This window comes from Pipistrellus hanaki (genome assembly GCF_964339955.1).
Source record: "Pipistrellus hanaki genome assembly, chromosome: 3".
Taxonomy (NCBI): domain Eukaryota; kingdom Metazoa; phylum Chordata; class Mammalia; order Chiroptera; family Vespertilionidae; genus Pipistrellus; species Pipistrellus hanaki.
The window spans coordinates 150,634,951-150,656,245 of record NC_140505.1 but is presented as its reverse complement, the minus strand read 5'-3'; the positions used below and the strand labels follow the sequence as shown (position 1 = coordinate 150,656,245).

Here is a 21,295-nt window from a genome sequence, read left to right as displayed (position 1 = left end):
CATTATATAGTTTCAACAAATTGTATGATGGGTCATAATATTTTGCATTAATGAATTGATCATGAAAAAATGGGTGATACTGTGCAATGCATACCTTATAGGTATAATTTTAATTATTAGTAAACTCAATTTTGCATTTTTATAAATGTTGGTATATAGTAACATAAAAATTACATAAATATATCATATCCATCTATTCTGTATGCTAATGGGATTTTAAATATTTTATGATCCTAAGGAAGGAATATTTATATGTACCTCCCCACAAACCATAAGATATTACTTAATATTGTCCCCTGAAATAAGAATAACAAATAAATGAGTTAAAATAATTCTATTATCTTGAATTGTTATGTGCATCAACCATCAAAACACTGTTTCAAAATTAATTTTCCTTTGAAACATTATAGGCTATTTTGAAATTTGTAACCCTCTCAGGAAAATATAAAGACAATTGTTTGTGCTGAGAGAGTTGGGTTTTAAATTTTCTCTTCTGTGGTTTGACACTTACCCACTGTAACATAAATTTGAAACCATTTAGAAAAGAAAATGATTTTGTCATGGTTAAAAATAAAACCCTGGAAATTTCTCACAAATAGATCTGGAAACCTTTAATGCTATAGTGAGAGGGAATATAAAACACTTAAACTGGAAAGTGATATATCAACATATTAAAATGGTCCATTTGATACTACATTAGGGACCAACATTAGTGATTTATGAAGGAATGTTTAGGTCTCAAAATACTTCCCATAGTTGGGCAAGGCTAGAAGCCAGGCCCCTTGATGGATTATTCACAGTTTGAAAGCAATGCAATGGCATGAACGACATTCCAGAGGCACTTTTTTACAGACACCTTCTGCAAAATGAGCCAGACCAAGAGCAAATAAATCATTTAGAACATATTCCAAGAATATGACTTTATCCAGCCAATATTCATTCTTCTATAACCTACCTCTCCAAGCCCTATATAACTGACTTTCATCTCTAAAGCAAATCACCAGGCTTGGTCACAGGGCCATAAAGCAGGAAGAGAGAAGGGTGTTATAAATTACAGAGAACTAGCTCAACAAGGCTCCTAACCCATAGGAGATACCTCAAAGTCCAGATGTGCCTTGAAGTTGTGAAATCTTTGGATATCAACATCTGTGTAGATGACCTACCAATACCATGGCCTCTTAATTCCTCTTTCCTAATGATCCTAATTTATAGGGTAACTAATGCTCTCTGCCCTGCCTCAGCCAGCCACTCAGGATCACAGTCTAGACAGAGTTTCAAGACGAGTATAAACTGAAACTTGAGAATCCCTGACACTTAAATGAGAAAAGAAAAAATTGTAATTTTCTCTAATTTCTAACTGAAACGGATTATTTTCTTCAAACACAAATTTAAGTAACAAATCATAATCACCAATTACAATCACAAATGTTCTTATATACTAGTATTTATCTGTTGCAATATCACTTAAAAATATGATATTTATTAGTCCTGATCTTAGATTTTATTATTTAATGTGCTAATAAGTCATTTTAATGTGTTAATAAACATATATTTACTTTGGTAATTTACTTTTTATATTATATTGAAATATATATGTATTTCAATGTAATCTATTTCCTTTTAACTCTACATATTGTATTTTATGTATGTGAAAGCATTATTTTTAGTTTCTCAGAGATTCACAGACTGCCAATGCATCTATAATAGACAAAGAGAATAAGAATCCTGGCAAAAATTACCTTACTAATCACTATAAAAAATTAAACTTTTCATTTCAAGTATTCTATTTTCATATACTGACTTTTACCTTTCCAGTTTATTCCTTCAGATCTCCTCCTAACAGTTTCTCCACTCTCCCCTACCCAGATCTACCATTGATCCTATCCCATTGATTTTTCCAATATCCTGCAAAATTTGACTCTTCTAATCAAGATGACTCTAATATTCCTATGTATTTGTATATATTTGTATTATTTAAATGCCTTACTTATTTAGCATAAGTATAGTCTATTTTTAGATATAGAATGGAAATAAGTGTTAACCTTTTATGAGTAATAAGTTATAAATAAATTATTACCTCCTATTATTGTGAGTAGTACATGATGAATAAGGTTTTACTCGCTATTATTGTGAGTAATAAATAAATTAATTAAAAACCTGTTTTTACATACCTTAATCTTTTGCCACCCAATTTCAAATGAAAGCATGATTGCAAAAGATAATACTCTATACCAGTGTTTCTTAACATTTTTTTTCATTATTGTCTCCAAAACAAAACAAAACAAAACAAAAAAACACAACACCTTACTTCTTTTTTTCCTAGCACTGAAGCACCTATGGAATTTTAATACCATGAATGTGCAGTATGTCTGTTTACGCTCTGTAGCCCTTTGGAGATGCAAAGCCATTATAATATCTTACATTTAGATTTTTTCACCCATAAAAAAAACATTTCACCTCCATGGGGGCCATATTGCACCTTGGAGAATGCATACTCTATATACATACATATCCCTTTCATCCCAGTCCCAGGACATACAATCAATTTTCTGAATTGATCAATCCAAAACTTCATTGAGTTGTGTTTTTAAAAGACATTGTTTTGCATCTTATAGAATGAATGTTATTAAGTTGTAGTTTAGCATTATGTTATTGACTTATACTGAGGAGCATTATATAAAAGGGTCCAGAAACAAAAAACAATTATATCAAATCTACTGTCATATTATTTCATAATTGTTGAGGGTAGGTTTTGCTGTACTATATAGTGCTCTTCTTTTAAGGAACCTTGGTTGGCAATCCTCTCAGGCAGGGCTAGAGGAGTGCATAAGCTGGGCCACACTAATAAATGTTTGAATAAAATAATTCAATAGTTAATATTAAATTAATATCCTTAAAATGGACACTATTTAATAGAGAGGGTGAAATCTTATTAGAGGAAGGATGAGAAAGAGGACAACTCTGTCCAATTTCTAGAAAAATTCATCTTCTCATCACTACCACCATCCCAACATACACACACACACACACACACACACACACACACACACTCAAGAAAGCAAAATACATAAGTAAATCTCATTTCTTATGTAGGCAGCTTAGATATTACTTTTAGAGCAGATGTAATAAAAACCTTATTCTTTATACATACACACTCTAACTAGGTTATCAACATCTTCCTATCTATATGTGAATATAGATACAGTACTTTTTAACTGTGCCTGGAACAACAGAGACACTTAATAAATATTAGTAATATTAGTGGTAACATTAGTTGATGTTGATGTTGCTATCTATATATATAAAAGCCAAGTGACCAGTTGCTTTATTGTGAACTTCAGCCCAAGTCAGCCTCCCCCACCTCAATTGGGGGTGGGGCTGGCTGGCTAACCTCCCGAGTTCCCTCCCCCCATCCATCCTGGACCTGATAGACTTCAATCAGGCAGTCTGGCCAGACCCCACTAGTGCATGAATTTGTGCACCAGGCCTCTAGTTTTAGTATAATTATCTTTTAGCTTTGTCTCAATTTTTTTTTCTGTTAATCTTCACCTGATGATATTTTCCCATTGATTTTTAGAGAGAGGGGAAAGGATGGGGAGAGACACAGAGAGATAAACATCAATGTGAGAGAGACACACTGATTAGTTGCCTCCCACATGCACATCCTAACAGAGCCAAGGATCCAGCCTGCAACCAAACCCAGGACCCTTCAGTCCTCAGGCCAATGCTCTATCCACTGAGCCAAACCAACTAGGGCTCAATTTTCCTAAACTTCTCTTTCCTCTCAATTTTCTTCTTTTTTCCTCTTTCACAATTTATCTTTGTAAACTATCACAAAGGCTTTTTAAAATAATATAAATCTTTACTTACATAATTATGTAAATATATATTATTCTCCAAAGAACCTCGCAAAGCATTTTGACTCAATATTTATTTTTTTAATTAAACTATCAAAGAAAAAACCATTATCTAGAAATAATACTGGTGTGTTAAAATGTCTCACGAAGACTTAGATCATAAATATTTTAACAAGAAGAATAAAACACATATATCAGATTTCCAATATATGCTTTATGATTAAAACCTAAGCTAAAAATGCTCCTTAAAATATATAAAGTTATAAAGATTGTATTCTAAAATGTGAGAGCCAATAAAATCTAAATGTTAAAAATGAAGAAAAACTAAAAAGTGATAATATATTTAGTATGACAATTTTCATGGCAAATGGATAGCTGGCATATGTGATTCTAAGATTGCGAAGAGATTGTAATCCAAGGAGAAACCTAAAACATAAAGCAAATTAACTTAAGAGAAAGATTGAAAATATGAAATATTGCATGCTCTTTATTATTATACGATTATTTGATATTATATAATAATTTTTAATATCACTATATTTTTCTGGAAGAAGACTTATTTTACTAAAATTTGAGATACATAAAATTAGTAACAAATTATGCTAGGAACTGCAGCAATAATTTTGGGAGAAGAATAAACATAGGGTACTGATAATAGTAAATTAAGTATTATAAATATTTCAGAGGGCAGATTTGATTGTAAGCATTTCCTTATAAACCAAGTAAGAATTTTTGGTAATGCCTACTATTCTAGAATATATATTTTTTCTGTAACATGATATGTATAAGGCAAAGTTAGCTAAAAAAAAAAAAAAAAAGTATGGAAAATCCCAGTGAGAATATGATTTGAGACAGTTTATAAGAGGAAAATTTATCTGAGTCAAATATAAAAAATATTTAAAGCACCAATTTATAGTCAAATTAAACTATTATCTAAGTATGTCCTCTTAAAGGAATAGCCTCATTTTTTCTGGTCCAGGATTATATTCTAAACATATTTGCAACTTACAATAGGCCACAATCACTATAGGAAACAAGAAAGGTGGCAAATCTTACACTTTCATTAGCAGAACTTTCACAAGAGAACAAAAAAATAGTAAAGGTTTAGTGTGCTGCTAATTTCTCTTGTCGAATTCTATGTTCTTTTTGATCTGTATTATAAAATCCATCTATGGCTAGCAAAGTGTTTCTCAGAATATAAAATATCAATTAAAGACCATGTTTGTTTACATTTATGAATTGAGAGCTTTAGTAGATGTTGGTTAGATGGGATGATTATTTCATTTTGAGCCTACAACACATGGGGGACAATAGGGGGAAGCTAATTTCTCATGCTACTTTTTCTCAGGAATCGTATTTCTGGGACATGCATAGAGAAAGGGCAATCAGGGATAGATCTATGGCAGAAGGGAAAAATCCAAATGAGTGAAAGAAATGAAAACAGATTTTGAACATTAGTTCAACTCATTCCACAAAAATATACTGAGTGCCAAACATATGTCAAGTAAGTCTTGGTCCTTACAAGTCTGAAGGTGAATAAAAACATGGTCTCTGGTTAAAGAAGCCCTAACCTCAGTGGGGATTAAGAAAAGCAAAGAAAATATTTGTGGCACATATGTTAAGTGTTGTGGAAGCAAGCATTGAGGAGGAAATAATTGTTTCAAAGGATGATCGTTCTGATGAATTTTGTGAGATCAGCAGTAATTTTCAAGGCATAAAAGGGAATGGGAGGGCATTCCAGTCTCCGGAAATAAGTGGGAACTCTGGGAATACATGCAACTGGCATCTCAATCAGGAATGGCAACTGATTCTGGAAAGTAGGATCCAACAAAGAACAGAAGGAAGATATAGTTGGAGTGTAGGTTATAGCCAATCTGTGAGAAGGGGGGAATTGAATTTGTGGTTTTCATTTTTCCCCCTCATATTATACTATTTCTTGTGTTTGAGCAGGAGGTGAAGAGGTCCTGGATTACTAAAGCAGAAGCAGTAGAGGGAGTGGAATAGGGCAGTTCTAGGTTCATATTGGAGATCAAATCAATTGTACTTGGTGACCAAGTTTGGTATATTGCAAGTGAGGGAGAAAAGGCATTTTTGAAAACGACTCTGCAATTTCTGTTGTAAATGACTAAGTAAAAAGCAACATCATTAACTGAGCTAAGTAATGCAGAAGCATGGGCAAATTTTATAAAAGTAGGATAGGAAACAGGAGTGCAGATGAAGAGAAAAGTAGTTTTGTGCTCTTTCTAAGTTCTATAATATTTCTCGCAATGCCTATGTTATTTTGAACATTTTAGCATATCATCATCAATTAGCATAAAATACACTGTCAAGAGACAGGAGACACAAGTTTTGAGGAGAGAAAAGTGAATGACTCCCAAAATATAATAATGGAATAACTAGAAGACTGGAGCTACTGGTAGAAATAGAGATTTTGAAAGAAGAATTTTAGTGTCCATTCACTTTTTGGGAATTTGACTTACTCAATATAAACAAAATGGTTTCTTAAAGAATTTCTCAGAATTCCTGGTAGTTAGCAAGGAGTAACTACTCTCTTGATTTTTTAAAAAAAAATAAACTTTGTGCAGAAATGATGAAAGCCAATCTTATTCCACTTATTCGAACCCACGAAGAATTTGCAAATAACTTAAAACTTCAGGGTTTACCACCATGAAAATGAGACTAAGAATGAGCCCTCTCATTGGGAAAGAAATTCTGAAAAATATATCAACAGAACCAAAAGGACATTCCATGCAAATATCATACAAAGTGATTGGACTTATTTTATATCTCCTGAATGAGAAGCTAAACAAGCACGAACTCAGAAATTCTTTAGAAAAATGAGAATTGTGTTCCAGTCAGTAACTCCTTACACACTTCAGACCATTGTTAAAACAGCTGAGAAATCGTTTCTCCCGCAGAAGCAAAAGAGAAGGCATTCATCTGGTTATGATCTGCTTAATCGTTGTAGAGATTCCATGAATTCAGACAGTTTCTTATAAGAAATTTATATGCATCTGGAGACACACTGAGACACCAACTAATCCTTGTTGACAGATGGATGGCACTGGGTCCTGCAGCAAGGCCCCAGGGTCTGACAAACAAATGAGTTCAGGAACACAGTAGGAAGAAAAATCTTAAATACCTAAGCACTGCCTCAAACAGGTGAGTCACTCATTTGTTAGAGCCCCAAAGCAAAGATTAATCAAGAAAGATCAAACAGGACTTTCCTCCCAGTTTTACCCCGGGAAAGCATCCAACGTAGCTGTGCCTCTGAATCACCACGTGAACCCAGCGAGGGGCCAGGATCCTTAGCTCCTGTAGTTACGGAAGTATTTGGATACAGACAGTAATTTCCAACTCTCTACTCATTGTGTTAAGGAAGATTGGGTTATTGCATCCTCTAACCGTATTTACAGTAAGAGATATTAATGAAGCATCTGTGGAGTAGAAAAAAGAAATAGCACTGGACTTAGAATCAGGTTTGAATTCAATACCCACTTTTGCCTTGTTCTAGGTGGGGAAATTTGAGCCATAGAACCCTCATCTGCAAATGAGGATAACAATAGTACATGCTTCAACTGTATGCTATAAGAATGAAACAAAATAATAAGTTACAAACTTCCCTGAACAGAGCAGGCAACTAATAAATGATAAAAACAATTCATTAAACAGATATTTGCTGATGACATGATATGGGCCAGACTGTCTAGAAAACTTGTGAGTACTTTTAAGTACTTAAAAAATCTCCTTCTGCCATGGCTGGTTTAGCTCAGTAGTTACAGCATCAGCCTAAGGCTCAAGGTTTTGATTCCTGGTCAAGGGCATGTACCTTGTTTGCAGGTTTAATCCCAGTCTCTGTTGGGGCACAATCTAGAGGCAACCAAACTATGTGTTTATCTTATATTGATGTCTGACTTTCTTTCTTTCTTTATTTCTTTCTTTCTTTCTTTCTTTCTTTCTTTCTTTCTTTCTTTCTTTCTTTCTCTCTCTCTCTCTCTCTCTCTCTCTCTCTCTCTCTCTCTCTCTCTCTCTCTCTTCCTCCTTCTCCCTATCTCCACCCTTTCTAAAAATAAATGAGAGAAAAATATCCTCACTCCTCCAGTGAGGAAAAAAAAAATCTCCTTTTTATTATTCTCATATGATCATATCTGCATATTTAAATTTTAGAATTTTCCTCATCATTAAAGATTTTATTTAAAAAGAGAAGCAGAGATAAAATTTAAATTGGAGTTAATCTGCATCTACACTTTGATAAAAACCGAAACCAAAATGGAAATCACCCCCAAGTAGGCCAGCCACTCAATGGCTACTGCTAACTAGAGCCCCACAAGGATCCACAAGAGTTGGATGCAACTTTCACTTCGGAGATCATAGCACCGATTGACAGAGGCATCCCCATAGCTCTCATCTTCTTAAATGTTCTGAGGACATTTAAAGGGCAACATACCTATTTTTTTCTAGAACTAGGGAATGATTTCTCTAACAAAGATTGATACTAGAAATAGGCAGACAAATGTATGTCTACTAAAAAATATGTCATCTTTCCTATGACTTTAGGGATGCCGATGCAAAAAAGATTCTCTATGAACAAATAGTTATGATGTTCAGCTGCCTCTGGTTCCATTGTCTCACCTAGAAATAAACATTGTGCCCACCATGACCTTGAACCTGGGTATTAAAATCAGAAAAAAGTTGTTTATTCAAATTTATGTAAAACAACTGAGATGGACTCATTGGGCTTTGTGGGAAGACATAAAAAGCCTGCGTCTCTTTGTTTGAATTTCTTTTGATGAGGTATAATAAATTTAGGAAAATTGACTGTCGTGACCAATTAGTTTTATTCTTACTCTTTATTGTCAGTACTCTGAAACACCAGCTGAGACAAGGCTATCAGATGAGCCAGTGTGTCCCTGTGAGGGGTGGGGAAGGTGCAGGGAATAGTCCTTTTTCATCCCTAAGTGAACCCAATGGGCTATGTATCTGTAGCCCCCAAATTTCCAGAAAGTCTTAGTCACAGATGTGCTCAACTGGTTCCTCAAGCCCAGCACTAAAAGGGATCCTTCCACTTTGGCATGAGACACACACAGATTCTTAAATTTTTCTCTCTGGCTCTACTTGCTGTTTTTTGGTGTGTTTTTTTTTTTTTTTTTTTTTTTTTGCCTCAAAAACTGATTGGGGGAAGGCAAAGTCAGTCGGGGCAGTGGAAGGAATAATTTAACATGTGTTGTGTGTATGACGACATAGAATGGGGCATCTAAAGTCTCCTGTCCCTGGAACATTAATCAAGGTTGAGAGAAATGGATCCTGGTGGTAGTGTGATGCATTCCACAAAGCTGGGCTGTCCATGTAAGAGCGCTATGTCAAACAGCCATGTCCAAAGCCAAAAGCAAAGATGAACTGATGGAATCAACCTGCTCTGGTTGTCTGTGAATTCATCACAAGAAAGGAATTGGAATGTTGTTTGTTAAAGATTTTGTATAAGATGAGAAAAAAAAATAAATCCATGATACCCATTACATGTATGTTGCACATTTTAGAGAAAATAATCCAAATGAGGTCTGGGTTTCTTCAGTTTTCCTTCATGACCCAGGCTATTCTTACCAAATATTTGCTAAATAAAGTCACATTTAAATGAAGAAACTAAATTTCATATTTCAATTTCATAATTATTAGGCGATAAACTATTTTAATTTAATCCTCACAAATATCCTGCTATTAAGTAGTGTGCTCTTCATTTTACAGATAGGGAAATGAAGGCTCCAAGAGGTGAAGTACCTTGTGAGAGGTCACATGTGCTCGAATAGAATTCTTTCTAACCTCAATCCCATGCTCTTGTGAAGCATCACTTTGCATTTCTAAAGATGTAGGCAAACCAATTTTAAAAGTCCTCAGGATTATAGTCTCAACTTACCCCCAAATGATGTCAAAATTAGGTTATTTGAGTATGTGTGAGCATGTGCTTGTTGGCCAATAGGCAGTTAGAATTCACTTTCACATTTACCAGCAAATAATCAGTCTTTTTTGTGTTGGAAATGCTTGCTCCTTTCTCAAAGAGGAATGCATCCTGGCAATCTAGTATTTTCTGGGAGGGAAAGGGCCAGAGTCAACAGTAAGGAACTAGTACAACTGCTAGGATAAACTGCCAGCAAGACATGTACCCCTGCCAAAAAAAAAAATCTATTTTGCTTGGCATATGGGTTTATAATTGCCAAACAAGTAGGAGCAGCAAGATTAGTGGGTTTTACCAAATTGACAAACCCATCAAAGCCACTATCACTTATATGATCAAGTTTTTAATATATATATTTATAAAGCAATATCAACTTTGATTATCATAAATAAGGGGAAATATAACAAATGTGTTTGCAAATTTTATGGCTCAATGCTTGATATTCTTAAATATATATGGTTTGCTTAGAATCATAGACTCATGGCCATAGTAGGAACCGAAGGACTTAGAACATTGAACCCTATCATTTAACAGAAGGAAAATCCACATCCGTAACAAGTAAAGTAGCCAAAGATCACACCAGCTTCAGAGCCATATCTTTTTTGCCCAAAGTTATACAACTCACTATTGGCAGAATTGGAAGTAGGTCTTAAGCTGTTTTGTTTTGTGTGTTTTTCTTCTCCACATAATTTAGAATTTGCTATCTGAAGGAGGCACAAAAAAATAAAATTATTAAAAGCAAAATAAACAAGCTGGTACATGCAGATAGTATGAAAACATAAGTATCCAAAGGCAAAAACAATCATCAGTTGTTTAAAAAAAGCTGTATTTCAAAGGTCAAATACATTTCTCTTTTGTTTTCTTTTCCAGAAAGTCTTAAAACAAATTGGGGTAAATATTCATTTTGTCAAAGGCAGGCAGTTAATGCTTATAATAATTGGTATAAAGTTGAAAACTGTCTTGGATTTTTTCTCAAGAGACCGATTTGAATAGAAACCAACTAACTTAAAAAAAAATACACCTCTTAATTAAAAATATATATATATTTTATTGATTTTTTACACAGAGTAAGGAAGAGGGATAGAGAGTTAGAAATATCAATGAGAGAGAGACATTGATCAGCTGCCTCCTGCACACCTCCTACTGGGGATGTGCCCGCAATCAAGGTACATGCCCTTGACTGGAATCGAACCTGGGACCCTTCAGTCTGCAGGCCTCTGCTCTATCTACTGAGCCAAACTGGTCAGGGCCCTCTTTTAATTCTGAATATGCATTAGACAACTAATTAAAATGATTTTGGTATATAACCTAAAGGAAATTTTAACATTAACCTTACTAAATTACACAAGTTTTATTAGATTCTATGCCAGTTCCCAAGAAGGCAAAACTCTACTATTTTATAAATTTGTACATTTTGCACCTTGGCTCAATTCTATAATTTCCATGGATAACATGTAGATAGGACAAAAAATCGGGTGAGAATCTATGGGGGGAAATCATGCAAGAGAAAATATGCAAGTAAGAAAAGATACTACAAAATGAAAATTCCAGAAATGAATTAACCAGTAAAGATTGTTTTGTCTCAGACACTTTGTAAAATTCCAGTAGCCAAGACAAATTTTAACATATTTGTTTTTGCCTCAAGTATAAAATTCTGCACAAAATTTGGGAGTGCATGAATTTTTTAAATTATCTTTGAAAGCTCATTCATGCATTATGTGTCAGTATCTCAAAGGAAGAAAAAGCTCTTCCTCCTTTCATGCATGTCTGCCATAAATTTAAGAAAATAAGTACCATGTCTCACCTCACCTTCAACAATCAAACGGAAAAACAGACATAAATAATTTGCTGAGTGTACAAGGGTAAAAAGTGACTCAGCATTTCCAACAGGTTGGGCCAAATCAAAAAACAAAGCTCTTAACCGCTACCATTTTTTTTTTCCAGACTAAATTCTTATGGTTGAGTAAATGTGTAAAATGACAATCTCCCAATAGGCCTTCCTCTACAAATAAATAAGTTCAGAAACATGGACGTTACATAGTCCCAGTTACTGTAGTTTATTAAATTTCTTAGCATATTTCCCTTTATGTAGTAATTATCACTGTTTAAATTCCAAATCTTAAAATAAATATAACTATACAGATTTATGTATAAAAAAAAGTTAGTTTTGGCCGAGACCGGTTTCGCTCAATGGTTAGAGCGTTGGCTTGGGGACTGAAGGGTCCCGGGTTCGATTCAGGTCAAGGGCTTGTACCTTGGTTGCGGGCATATCCCCCATAGGGAGTGTGCAAGAGGCAGCTGAACTATGAGTCTTTCTCATCCATGTTTGTAATTCTCTATCTCTCTCCCTTCCTCTCTGTACAAAATCAATAAAATATATTTAAAAATAAAAAAAGAAGTTAGTTTCTAGTCTTACACCTTTTAATGCTGCACCTATCATGAACAGCTCTCAAGGATTACTCATAAAAATGCCTCCTGTACTCTAAGTAATTTATATAAATGCTCTTTAAGTTTTCTCTAGCTAAATAGATCAATTGCTTTTCTTAACTTTAAGCAATTGGGGGAAGTCAGTTAGAGAGGTTATGAATAATGCAGGCTAATAATTGCATGAAACACTTTTCTTAATTACCACAAAGCACAGTTCCAAAGTTGCGGACAAAATGGTATTCTTGTGACATGCTACTTGACAAAAATCTTACACGGTCAACAATTTGGGAGATAGGAATTGTGCTGTTGCTTTTGGTGACTCTCTGTATGTATTTACACTTTCTTGTTGAAATGTAGTCTCTCTTTCCCAGAATCCCTCTTTTTCTCCTGGAACCACACAGCCCTTTCACTGTGGAAAGTATTGTAGGAAGTACCTGTGATCAGAATAAAAATTGACATCTTGTGACCCTGCCTCCTTGGCCACAGGAATTGGTTGAGGGATGGGAGGTTGTTCCAAGCCAGTTCAATCATAGAAATTCATTAAGTCAGCCATGGCAATTGGTCTGGGGTTGTGTTGTGACCCGTACTTTGCAAATCAGAATCTTTCCTTGAAAGTTTTCTTACTGGAGTTGGGGTTAAAATATGTCATCTCTTTTATCTTGAGAACATATTGTTGTGAGCTTGGTGCTCTTGGGTATCTTGAAAAATTAGTCCAAGAGTATGAAGCAATCTGCAAAGAGAGAAGAGATGAAAGTATAAAACATGAAAGTCCCAGGTGCTGAGTTAACTTCTCTAGTTGCCCCAAAGTGGTACAACATCAGCTATCTCTTCAATTGTGCTCCTGTTACTAAAAGCAAAGTACTCACTTCATACTGAACTTAGTCCACACAGCTAAAAATATGATTTGGATATAATATATTCTCTGTTCTGAAGTTATTCACAATCTAGAGATTTCAACCATTGTTAACATAGTGATATGACAAGGATAAAATTCCAACTATTATGGAATCATCAGCAATAGCAAAGAAGAAGGAGTTCGGATTGAACCATGGTGTACAAATTTAAGCATCAGAAAAGAGATTTGTATTAAAAACTAACTAGAACAGTTATTTTCTTATAAAAAAATATGAAGAGATTGTTAAACATTGCTTAACTTTTACTTGGAATTTTTCTTCTGAATATGTACCTTCCTGTATCAGGAACCCTTCCTGAAGGAAATAAGTCTGGGCAGTTCAGTTTTTTTTTTTAAAAAATCAAGAAAATCCAGTGGAAGAGCTATAATAGTCTAAAATGGCTTGACCGTAGTTCTAACAGGCTAAAACAATTCACCAGATTGATGACTTTTTACATGTTTGACATTCAGTACATATGTGAAAAGGAAAATACATATTTACTACCTACCAAGTAAATACTGAGATTATGTTTGATAGCAGTGTGGTGATATACACTTTGTTAGATACAAAACCAATATATATTGAAAATCCCTCAAGAATATAGGGATCCCACATATGAAATGACTTTAAATAGCGAATCAGTCAGGTCTCTAATTTGTATTTGGAATGTGGAAGAGAACTGGAGATGAAGACCACAATTACATAAGCTTGAGCCATTAGAGAAATTAAATATAACACACATAAACATGAAGAGTTTATTTAGAATAAATCAAATATCCTGATGCTGAAGCCACAAATTATGAAATTGTATTTGGTTTTCATACTAACACCAGAACTTCAAAATGGCATCCACAATGGACTAAACTTCTTTCCGCGGCCACAGTTTGTACTGAGCCAACCCACAAAGTCAGGCAAGTATGAGAATGTGTGCTCATTGCTGATGTCATTTGTGGTGCAAGGAGGGAGCACTGCCCAGTCCCTGCAGTCATTCCCAGACAAAGGTCTTCAGGTCAGATCGTTTAAATTAGGTCAAACATTGAAAACTACTGACTTTTTAAATTGAATATGATTGAGGTTTATTACTCTTCATCTTATCAGAACGAAATGGCATGTGGGTTGTGGCATATTTTAAATATATCTATGTAGAAAACTATGGAGGACAAAATACTGCAACAAAGTAAGATTCTTCAAAATGCTTTGGTGTTGTACCTTCCCCTATGTCATTTCTTTTCTTTCTGTGCCTTTGCCTTGACACATTAAGTTCCGGGTGTAGTGTATTTATGAATCTCTAGAATTGGTCCCTTTTTACAGCTGTCTACAGAAAGTGGCAGAGAGGTACAGAGTATGGTCTTTGGAGCCAGGCTAATCTGAGATCTAATCTTGCCTCCACCCACTCTACTGGCCTTGGCCTTGAACAAGTCATTTTACCTAAATTCTATGTTATATTATCTATAAAACCAGAATAATATGACCATTATTATTCTAGGCTGTGGCATTAATGTCAAAATGTATATAAAGAGTCAGGATAGTATCTGTCTCATGGCTGCTAAATAGGAGCTCTCATGGTCACTTTTAGTGATTAGTATAATCACTGTTATTGATAGCTTTCTTTCAGCATTGATGAGGCTACAAGTAGCTATTTGAGGATTGTTTCTATTGCCCTTCCAGTTCTGCCCTCACTTTTTGATCTTTAGTGTCTTGTTTATTTCTAAGAACTATTTTAACTGAGTTTGATGATGTTTTCCATGTAGCATGAATGCTACTAACAGGGCAATAGTGAAATGCATGCATGCAGATAGACCAACACAAATCTTCTATCATCTGAGAAGAATGCATGTGCTTTTAATGACCATAGATTCGAGAGAAATTCCCAAAATCTTCCTAAATATAAGAGGAATATGCCAAATAAAGGGGTGTTTAGGCCACTGTTAACATGGTAAAATAATAATGATTTAATTTTTAAAGTAAACTTCCAAAACTTCACACAAATTTGTCATGTTTACAAGCTGTTGATGGTATTTAGCCTGTCACTCATTCCAGCAGTGTGTTCATTGATGATAGGGCCTCATGGCTATAGAGAATGGAATGGAATATTATGCCTTCTTGGTCCCATTTTTCATCCCTTTCTCAAGAATTCCAGTATGGGCAGGACCTATACCTTTAAACTTGCTTGATTACAAGACAAGCCCTTCTGATATAATTATTAGCCTAATCTATATGTATAAGAGCCTAATATGCTAAGTGTCCAACCACTCAACTAGTCGCTATGATGTGCACTGACCACCAGTAGGTTAGCTTGCTGCTGGGGTCTGGCCGATGGAGATTGGGCAAGATGGGCTGGTCACGCCCTGGAGCCCTTCCACAGTTCCTCCCTGGCTGGCCAACCTCCCAGTGTTGTTGTCCTTATAACATGTTGTTATTGCTTATTTATTAATCAATTTATATATTGTTTTCATATACATTTTATTACTTTTCTTTCATCTCTGACACTTCTAGTATAGAAAAAGGGTGAATAGCGATAATAAAGTATTTCTACTAATTAATTTCCTTTAAATGTGCATGAATCTATACACCAGGCTACTAGTATGTAATATAAATCCATAGCATGTTATATCATTTTTATTTTTAATTTACAATATAACATCTCAGAGCAATTATTCTTTAAATTTGAATAGATAATTTACAATTATTCAAATTATTTTTCTGTTTGTCCTGGACAGGTATTATAGTTCAGTTTTTAAGAGCATCATCCCTGTACTCCAAGATTGTGAGCTTGATCTCTGGTCAGGGCACATACAAGAATCAACCAATTGCCAAAACCTGTTTGGCTCAGTGGTAGAGCATCGGTCTGCAGACTGAAAGGTCCTGGGTTTGATTCTGGTCAAGGGCATGTACCTTGGTGCTGGCACATCCCCAGTAAGGGGTGTGCAAGAGGCAGCTGATCGATGATTCTCTCTCATCGATGTTTCTAACTCTCTATTCCTCTCTCTTCTTCTCTGTAAAAATCAATAAAATAAATATATATTTTTTTTAAAAAAGAATCAACCAATGAATGCATAAATAAGTGGAACAATAAATCAATCTTTCTCTTTCTCCCCCTTTCTCTCTCTAAAATCAATCAGTATGCAAAAGTTTCAAAATATTTTTTGAAATCATGGGGTATAACCATCAAAATGTCTTAAAACCATTGGGATGTGAAGTTATATATCTATTTAGTTATATCTATGATGTCATTATCCCAGATAACCTTATTAGTATTTTTACTATCACCTCTTTATCTTATTTTTTAACATATCATATAGATTTTTAACTTATTTATATATGATTTTTGATCTGGCACCTTCTGGTAGGAATTTGGGACTGTGAGATCATGAAGAAAACAAACATTTGTGATCTTATCATCTTAAATGATTTACATGAACATGTATAAACAGAGCATGTGCTCTCATATAAAATCCTCCATCAAATATTTCTATTTTTCTTAAATGACCTAAGAATAGTGAAATAGGGTGTGTGTGTGTGTGTGTGTGTGTGTGTGTGTGTGTGTGTGTAAGAACCACTTGGTTTTCAGGCCTACTTATTCTGACTTTCCCCGAAGCATTGATAAGAATAGTGATAGTTATCAGTAAAATTTCATACATGTTTTTGGTTTACTTTGTAGGTACATCCACCCTATTACCAAGTCTTCTTGGCTTACTGCTGCCTGCCTTTGGCATCCTTATCCACTTGGAATTCTGAATGTGGTCTGACAGCTGCTGTTCCTGACCCAGCTCAGAGAACATCCTTCATCCCTGCGTTGACTACAGATTCTTCCAATTCCTGCGGCTCCATCCTAAGCCAAATACATTATTCTTTAACAAACTATCCAACTGATTTACAACACATGTTATGACTGAGGCATTCAGGAACCCCTTCATCCAAAAGAATAAGCTTTTAAATGGGATATAAAATGATTTTTAACTCGTTCCAATATGCCTTATAAACCACTTAACCTGATTCTGTGACAGTTGCATGATTTAATCCAATGGGACAAGTTACAGTGTTCAATTCAATTCCATAGGCTGTAGAGTGAAAGTAAAATCACCATACACAGGTGCTTTAAATTCAATAACAAGTTGTGAAATATAATAGAGGTTGAAATGTTGATTGTATGTGGTAAATGTAAGAGTAATACAGTCTCTTGTATTATCCCCTCTGTTTTGGGTCCTGCATATTTTCAAATGGCCCTTATCATTCATGACATTTTCAGTTTTCTTAAAAAGAATAGGGTATAACTGAAACATTGTGACTTAAATCTCATTACCAAATCATCTTACTGAATGGGTTGAAAGATTTGGAATATTTAAAACCAAATTCTAGAACTTATTATCAGTATTCTTATTTTGAAAGTAAGTAATTTTCTAAACATTTAATTTTTAGAATGGGTAATTCTTTTAAATTAGTTTTTAATAGTAAAGTTACCATGTCATATGAAGGTTATTTTTTACTTTTGTATTCTACTGTGAAATTATGTTATGCTTTTCTTATTATCAATTTGAAACCTCAAAAATCACAGCTCTATTTAGAATACTATCTATCATATTGCTGTATTTATTCATATGTGGAATAATGAATGTTGAAAAGTAGAGGGCTTCCATTTTTTAATCAAGATGTGATAGTCTTTATACCACTAGGAATAAATGACAGTTAAGTAAGTATCAGAATTATGTATTAATATTCTAGTACCTTGGTTTTTGTGCTGCATTTATAAGTAAAAACCTGTCTTTACTGAAAGCATAGGATCAAGAAATCACCTATAGGTTGGAAAAACCACAGTATTCCTTATTTTTTTTTAATTTAGTTTTAAACTCATTCCTGCTTCAAGGCAATACCGAAAACTGGCTAAAAATACCAAATCTGTATGTTGCTGATGGTACTTTGAAGGGTATGCAAAACTGAAAGGCCAGAAGGAGACAAATAATGTGTTCATCCAATGTGGTCTCCCAAGTGCTGGTGCTTATAAGTTGTGAAAGGAAGACACACATTTCTTCATTCTTCATGGTGTGCCCGAAATGTGTTTGAGTGTGGATGTGAAAGAAATCAAGTAATAAGGATTAGCTGGCTCCTGAATTAGTGCAATGACAGATGCTTCGAGAGGTATAATCCTATTTTATTAGCACAACCTTGCGAGCTAATTAGAGATAGAGTTTATCTTTTTAGAAATGAAACCTTATAGGTTCGTAAAAAGATATTTACAGGAAGCAAAACAGATCTATTACTATTTTATCCCCCCTTTCTTTAATTTGTATAATTTTTGTACTATATATCTACATGTAAATGCTTAGAGCTTTTGTTATAAAAAATATCACTTCATTAGTTGACATTTAACTCTTTGTTATAAAATGAAACTTTTTAAAAATAAACGAAAGAGGTTATTTCCCAGCAGAAGTATGTCAACAGTCCTAAGAGCATTATCAAATTTCATAAAATATTTAATTATTTGAAAAAGAACATATCTTCATACTTTAGGAAAATGAATAATCTCTAAGCCTTCTGTACAAATGTTTGTGTTTTCATTGTTATTTTGGGGGGTTTTCCTTTTGCAGTATGACCCATGTTGGGCATTTTTATATAATCACCAACTAAATCTTTTGCCAAATGCATGCTTGCCTTTTATTTTCTAATGTATGGTAATAAAGAGCAAAACTGGTTAGATTTTGCATGAAATGGTTCTGAAAGGTAAGAAGAAAACAGACTTTGGAAGTTACTTGTTTAATTTTAAATTTGTGACAGAGATTAGGCAGATTAATATCTCTCATACACTCATAACTCATGCTTTTCATTTCCTCATACAGTTGTACCAATTTGACTGGGACCATCCGTTTTAAACTATTGTCAAACTAATATATCACCTGCTTTAAGATGCAAGATTCTGAATTAAACTTTATATAGATATAGGCATATCTGTTGTTTCTTTGTATTTCAGGAAAGGTGATAGTAGATTTCTTTGATACTGATAAATATTGAATTGATTTTTTTAGTTATTTTTTATCATTTTTTTTCAATGGAGTAGTATAGGACTGTGCTTTGTCCTTTTTATGAATGAAAAAAAATATAAAGAAATAAATGTCTTAATGTTATCCAAGAAATAAAAACTGTCCTTTTAATTTACCTAATGTTGAAAATTGATTTTTAGAAAGTTTCCTTTATAAGTCAAATATCAAGGAATAATTATAACTTGTTACCAACAGTTTAATGTTCGAAGGGTTCTACAAAAAGTATCCACACAGACACAAAGACACACATGTGAGCTTGAATGCAATATTATATTGAAATATAAATAACTTCAATTTATGGAGATGTCAGTGACTATCTCTCAGTCTACTGTTAGACATTAAAACAAGCCACTAGACTAGATGCTGGAAAATAAAAAACTGGTTTAACTCTGAATGAGCTGATGCTCTAATAGAGGAGTTTGCAGAAAGGCATGCATGACTCTACAGTCAGGAGTTTGATACAAAAAAGCCTTCTCTGAGTCCTGAGCCAGACTGCACCCTAAGTTCTAACTCACAGGGCTCCCTATGTTTTGCTTTATAATCTTCTCCTGTGTTCTCATGTGATTCCACATTGGCATTTTGACCCGCTTCCTGAGTCATGAAGCTTGTTTCCACCCTGGATTCTGGTTTTCGCGTTTGGACCCTGCCTCCATTTTTTGACCCTAGGTATTAGATTACTTCTATTCTAATATTTTGCTTTTGGTATTTGACCTTGGATTGACCCAAGCTCTAATTCTCCAGGCTTTGGGAGATCAAAGCTTGCTTTCGGTGAGAGCTTTATCCACTTTACCCAAAGGTCTCCAACATGGTTGCCCATCACAGTAACATGGATAATTTGAAAAGTAAAATAGATTCTGTGGGCCCAGTCCAGACTTACTAAATCAGAATCTGCATATTTTTAGGTTGTTCAGGAGTGATTTGAATGAGCTGACTTTAAATTAGTTGATGGGAAGCAAGGATTATGTTTCTATATTCTTTATCATATTTTAAAAACAGGTTTCACTTTTTAGTTACCAGTAATAATTTGATACTTAAGATGGATAATATTTGTCAATTCCTATGATAGGAAGCCAGGTTTGAGAATTGCAGGTTTTCATTACTACAAGTTAATTTATATTTTTAACTGAATCAACAATATCAACATCATATATACACAATTTAAATATATTTTAAGACAAAACAAATCTATTCTTCTGGCTTGCCTAAACTGTTTATTTTCTCATGACTAATGTGCTCATTAATTCTTACTTTTTGGTTCTACATCTTAAGTATTAAAATACTATATACTTTGATCTATTCAAAATATCCCCTAATTTGTTTATATCTAAAATCCAAGCAGCAGACTGAAATGTACTTCAGAAGATTTCTTCTCAAAAGGAATGTGGATTTCCTTTACTTTTTTTTTTTTTTTTAACGTTTTTCTTCATGTGACTTGGGAAGTTAATTAAATTTTAATACTTAATATCCTGAGTCTATAATCTCCTGGAGGTTGCTAATAAAAAGATAGATGAAAGGTGTCCCCTCCCCAATATCAACCTTTTCCCCTCCCCCCCAGAATAAAAGCATAGTAGTTTTGAATGAGCTGACTTTAAATTAGTTGATGGGGAGCAAGGGTTAGGTTTCTACACTGTTTATCATATTTTTAAAATAGGTTTCACTTTTTAGTTGCTGGTAATAAATTTAATACTTTGGAAAGATAATATCTTTCAACTCCTATTTGACTCTGGAATTCATTTAAGCTCATCCTAATGCAAATTGAAGGCACTTGGTCTTTGTCTGTCCTGTGTCTTCAACTAGGCCTTTGCTCTGGGGGAAGCTGGCTTAAGAACAATACTGAATATCTTCTGGCATTGTATGAGTTTCTTAGGGCTGCCACAACCAAGGACCACAAATAGAGTGTCTTCCAACAACAAGGATACAGCTCTCAGTTCTGGAAGCCTGAAGTCAAAAATCAAGGAGTCAGCAAGGTAAGGTCCTTGTGGAGACTCTAAGGGAGAACCTGTTCCATGCCTCTCTCCTGGCTTCTGTGGTTGAAGGCCAACCTTGGTGGTTCTTGGCTTGCAATGCTTCTCTCCAATCTCTGCTCTTTTTGTCACCTGGCATTCTCCCTGTGTGTCTTTGTGTTGAGATTTT

The 21,295-nt window shown here is 34.3% G+C and overlaps 1 protein-coding gene across 3 annotated transcripts in view; it reads left to right on the top strand.

The window, feature by feature from the left end:
• CNTN1 (contactin 1) overlaps positions 1 to 19,261 on the top strand; it is a 269,971-nt gene extending 250,710 nt beyond the window's left edge. For all 3 annotated transcript variants that reach the window (XM_084876636.1, XM_084876637.1, XM_084876635.1), the window contains one exon: positions 16,789 to 19,261. In XM_084876636.1, the coding sequence (XP_084732762.1) occupies positions 16,789 to 16,865 (77 nt within the window). In that variant the 3' untranslated portion in view covers positions 16,866 to 19,261. The remainder of the gene's footprint in view (positions 1 to 16,788) is intronic.
• Positions 19,262 to 21,295: the final 2,034 nt, after the last annotated feature.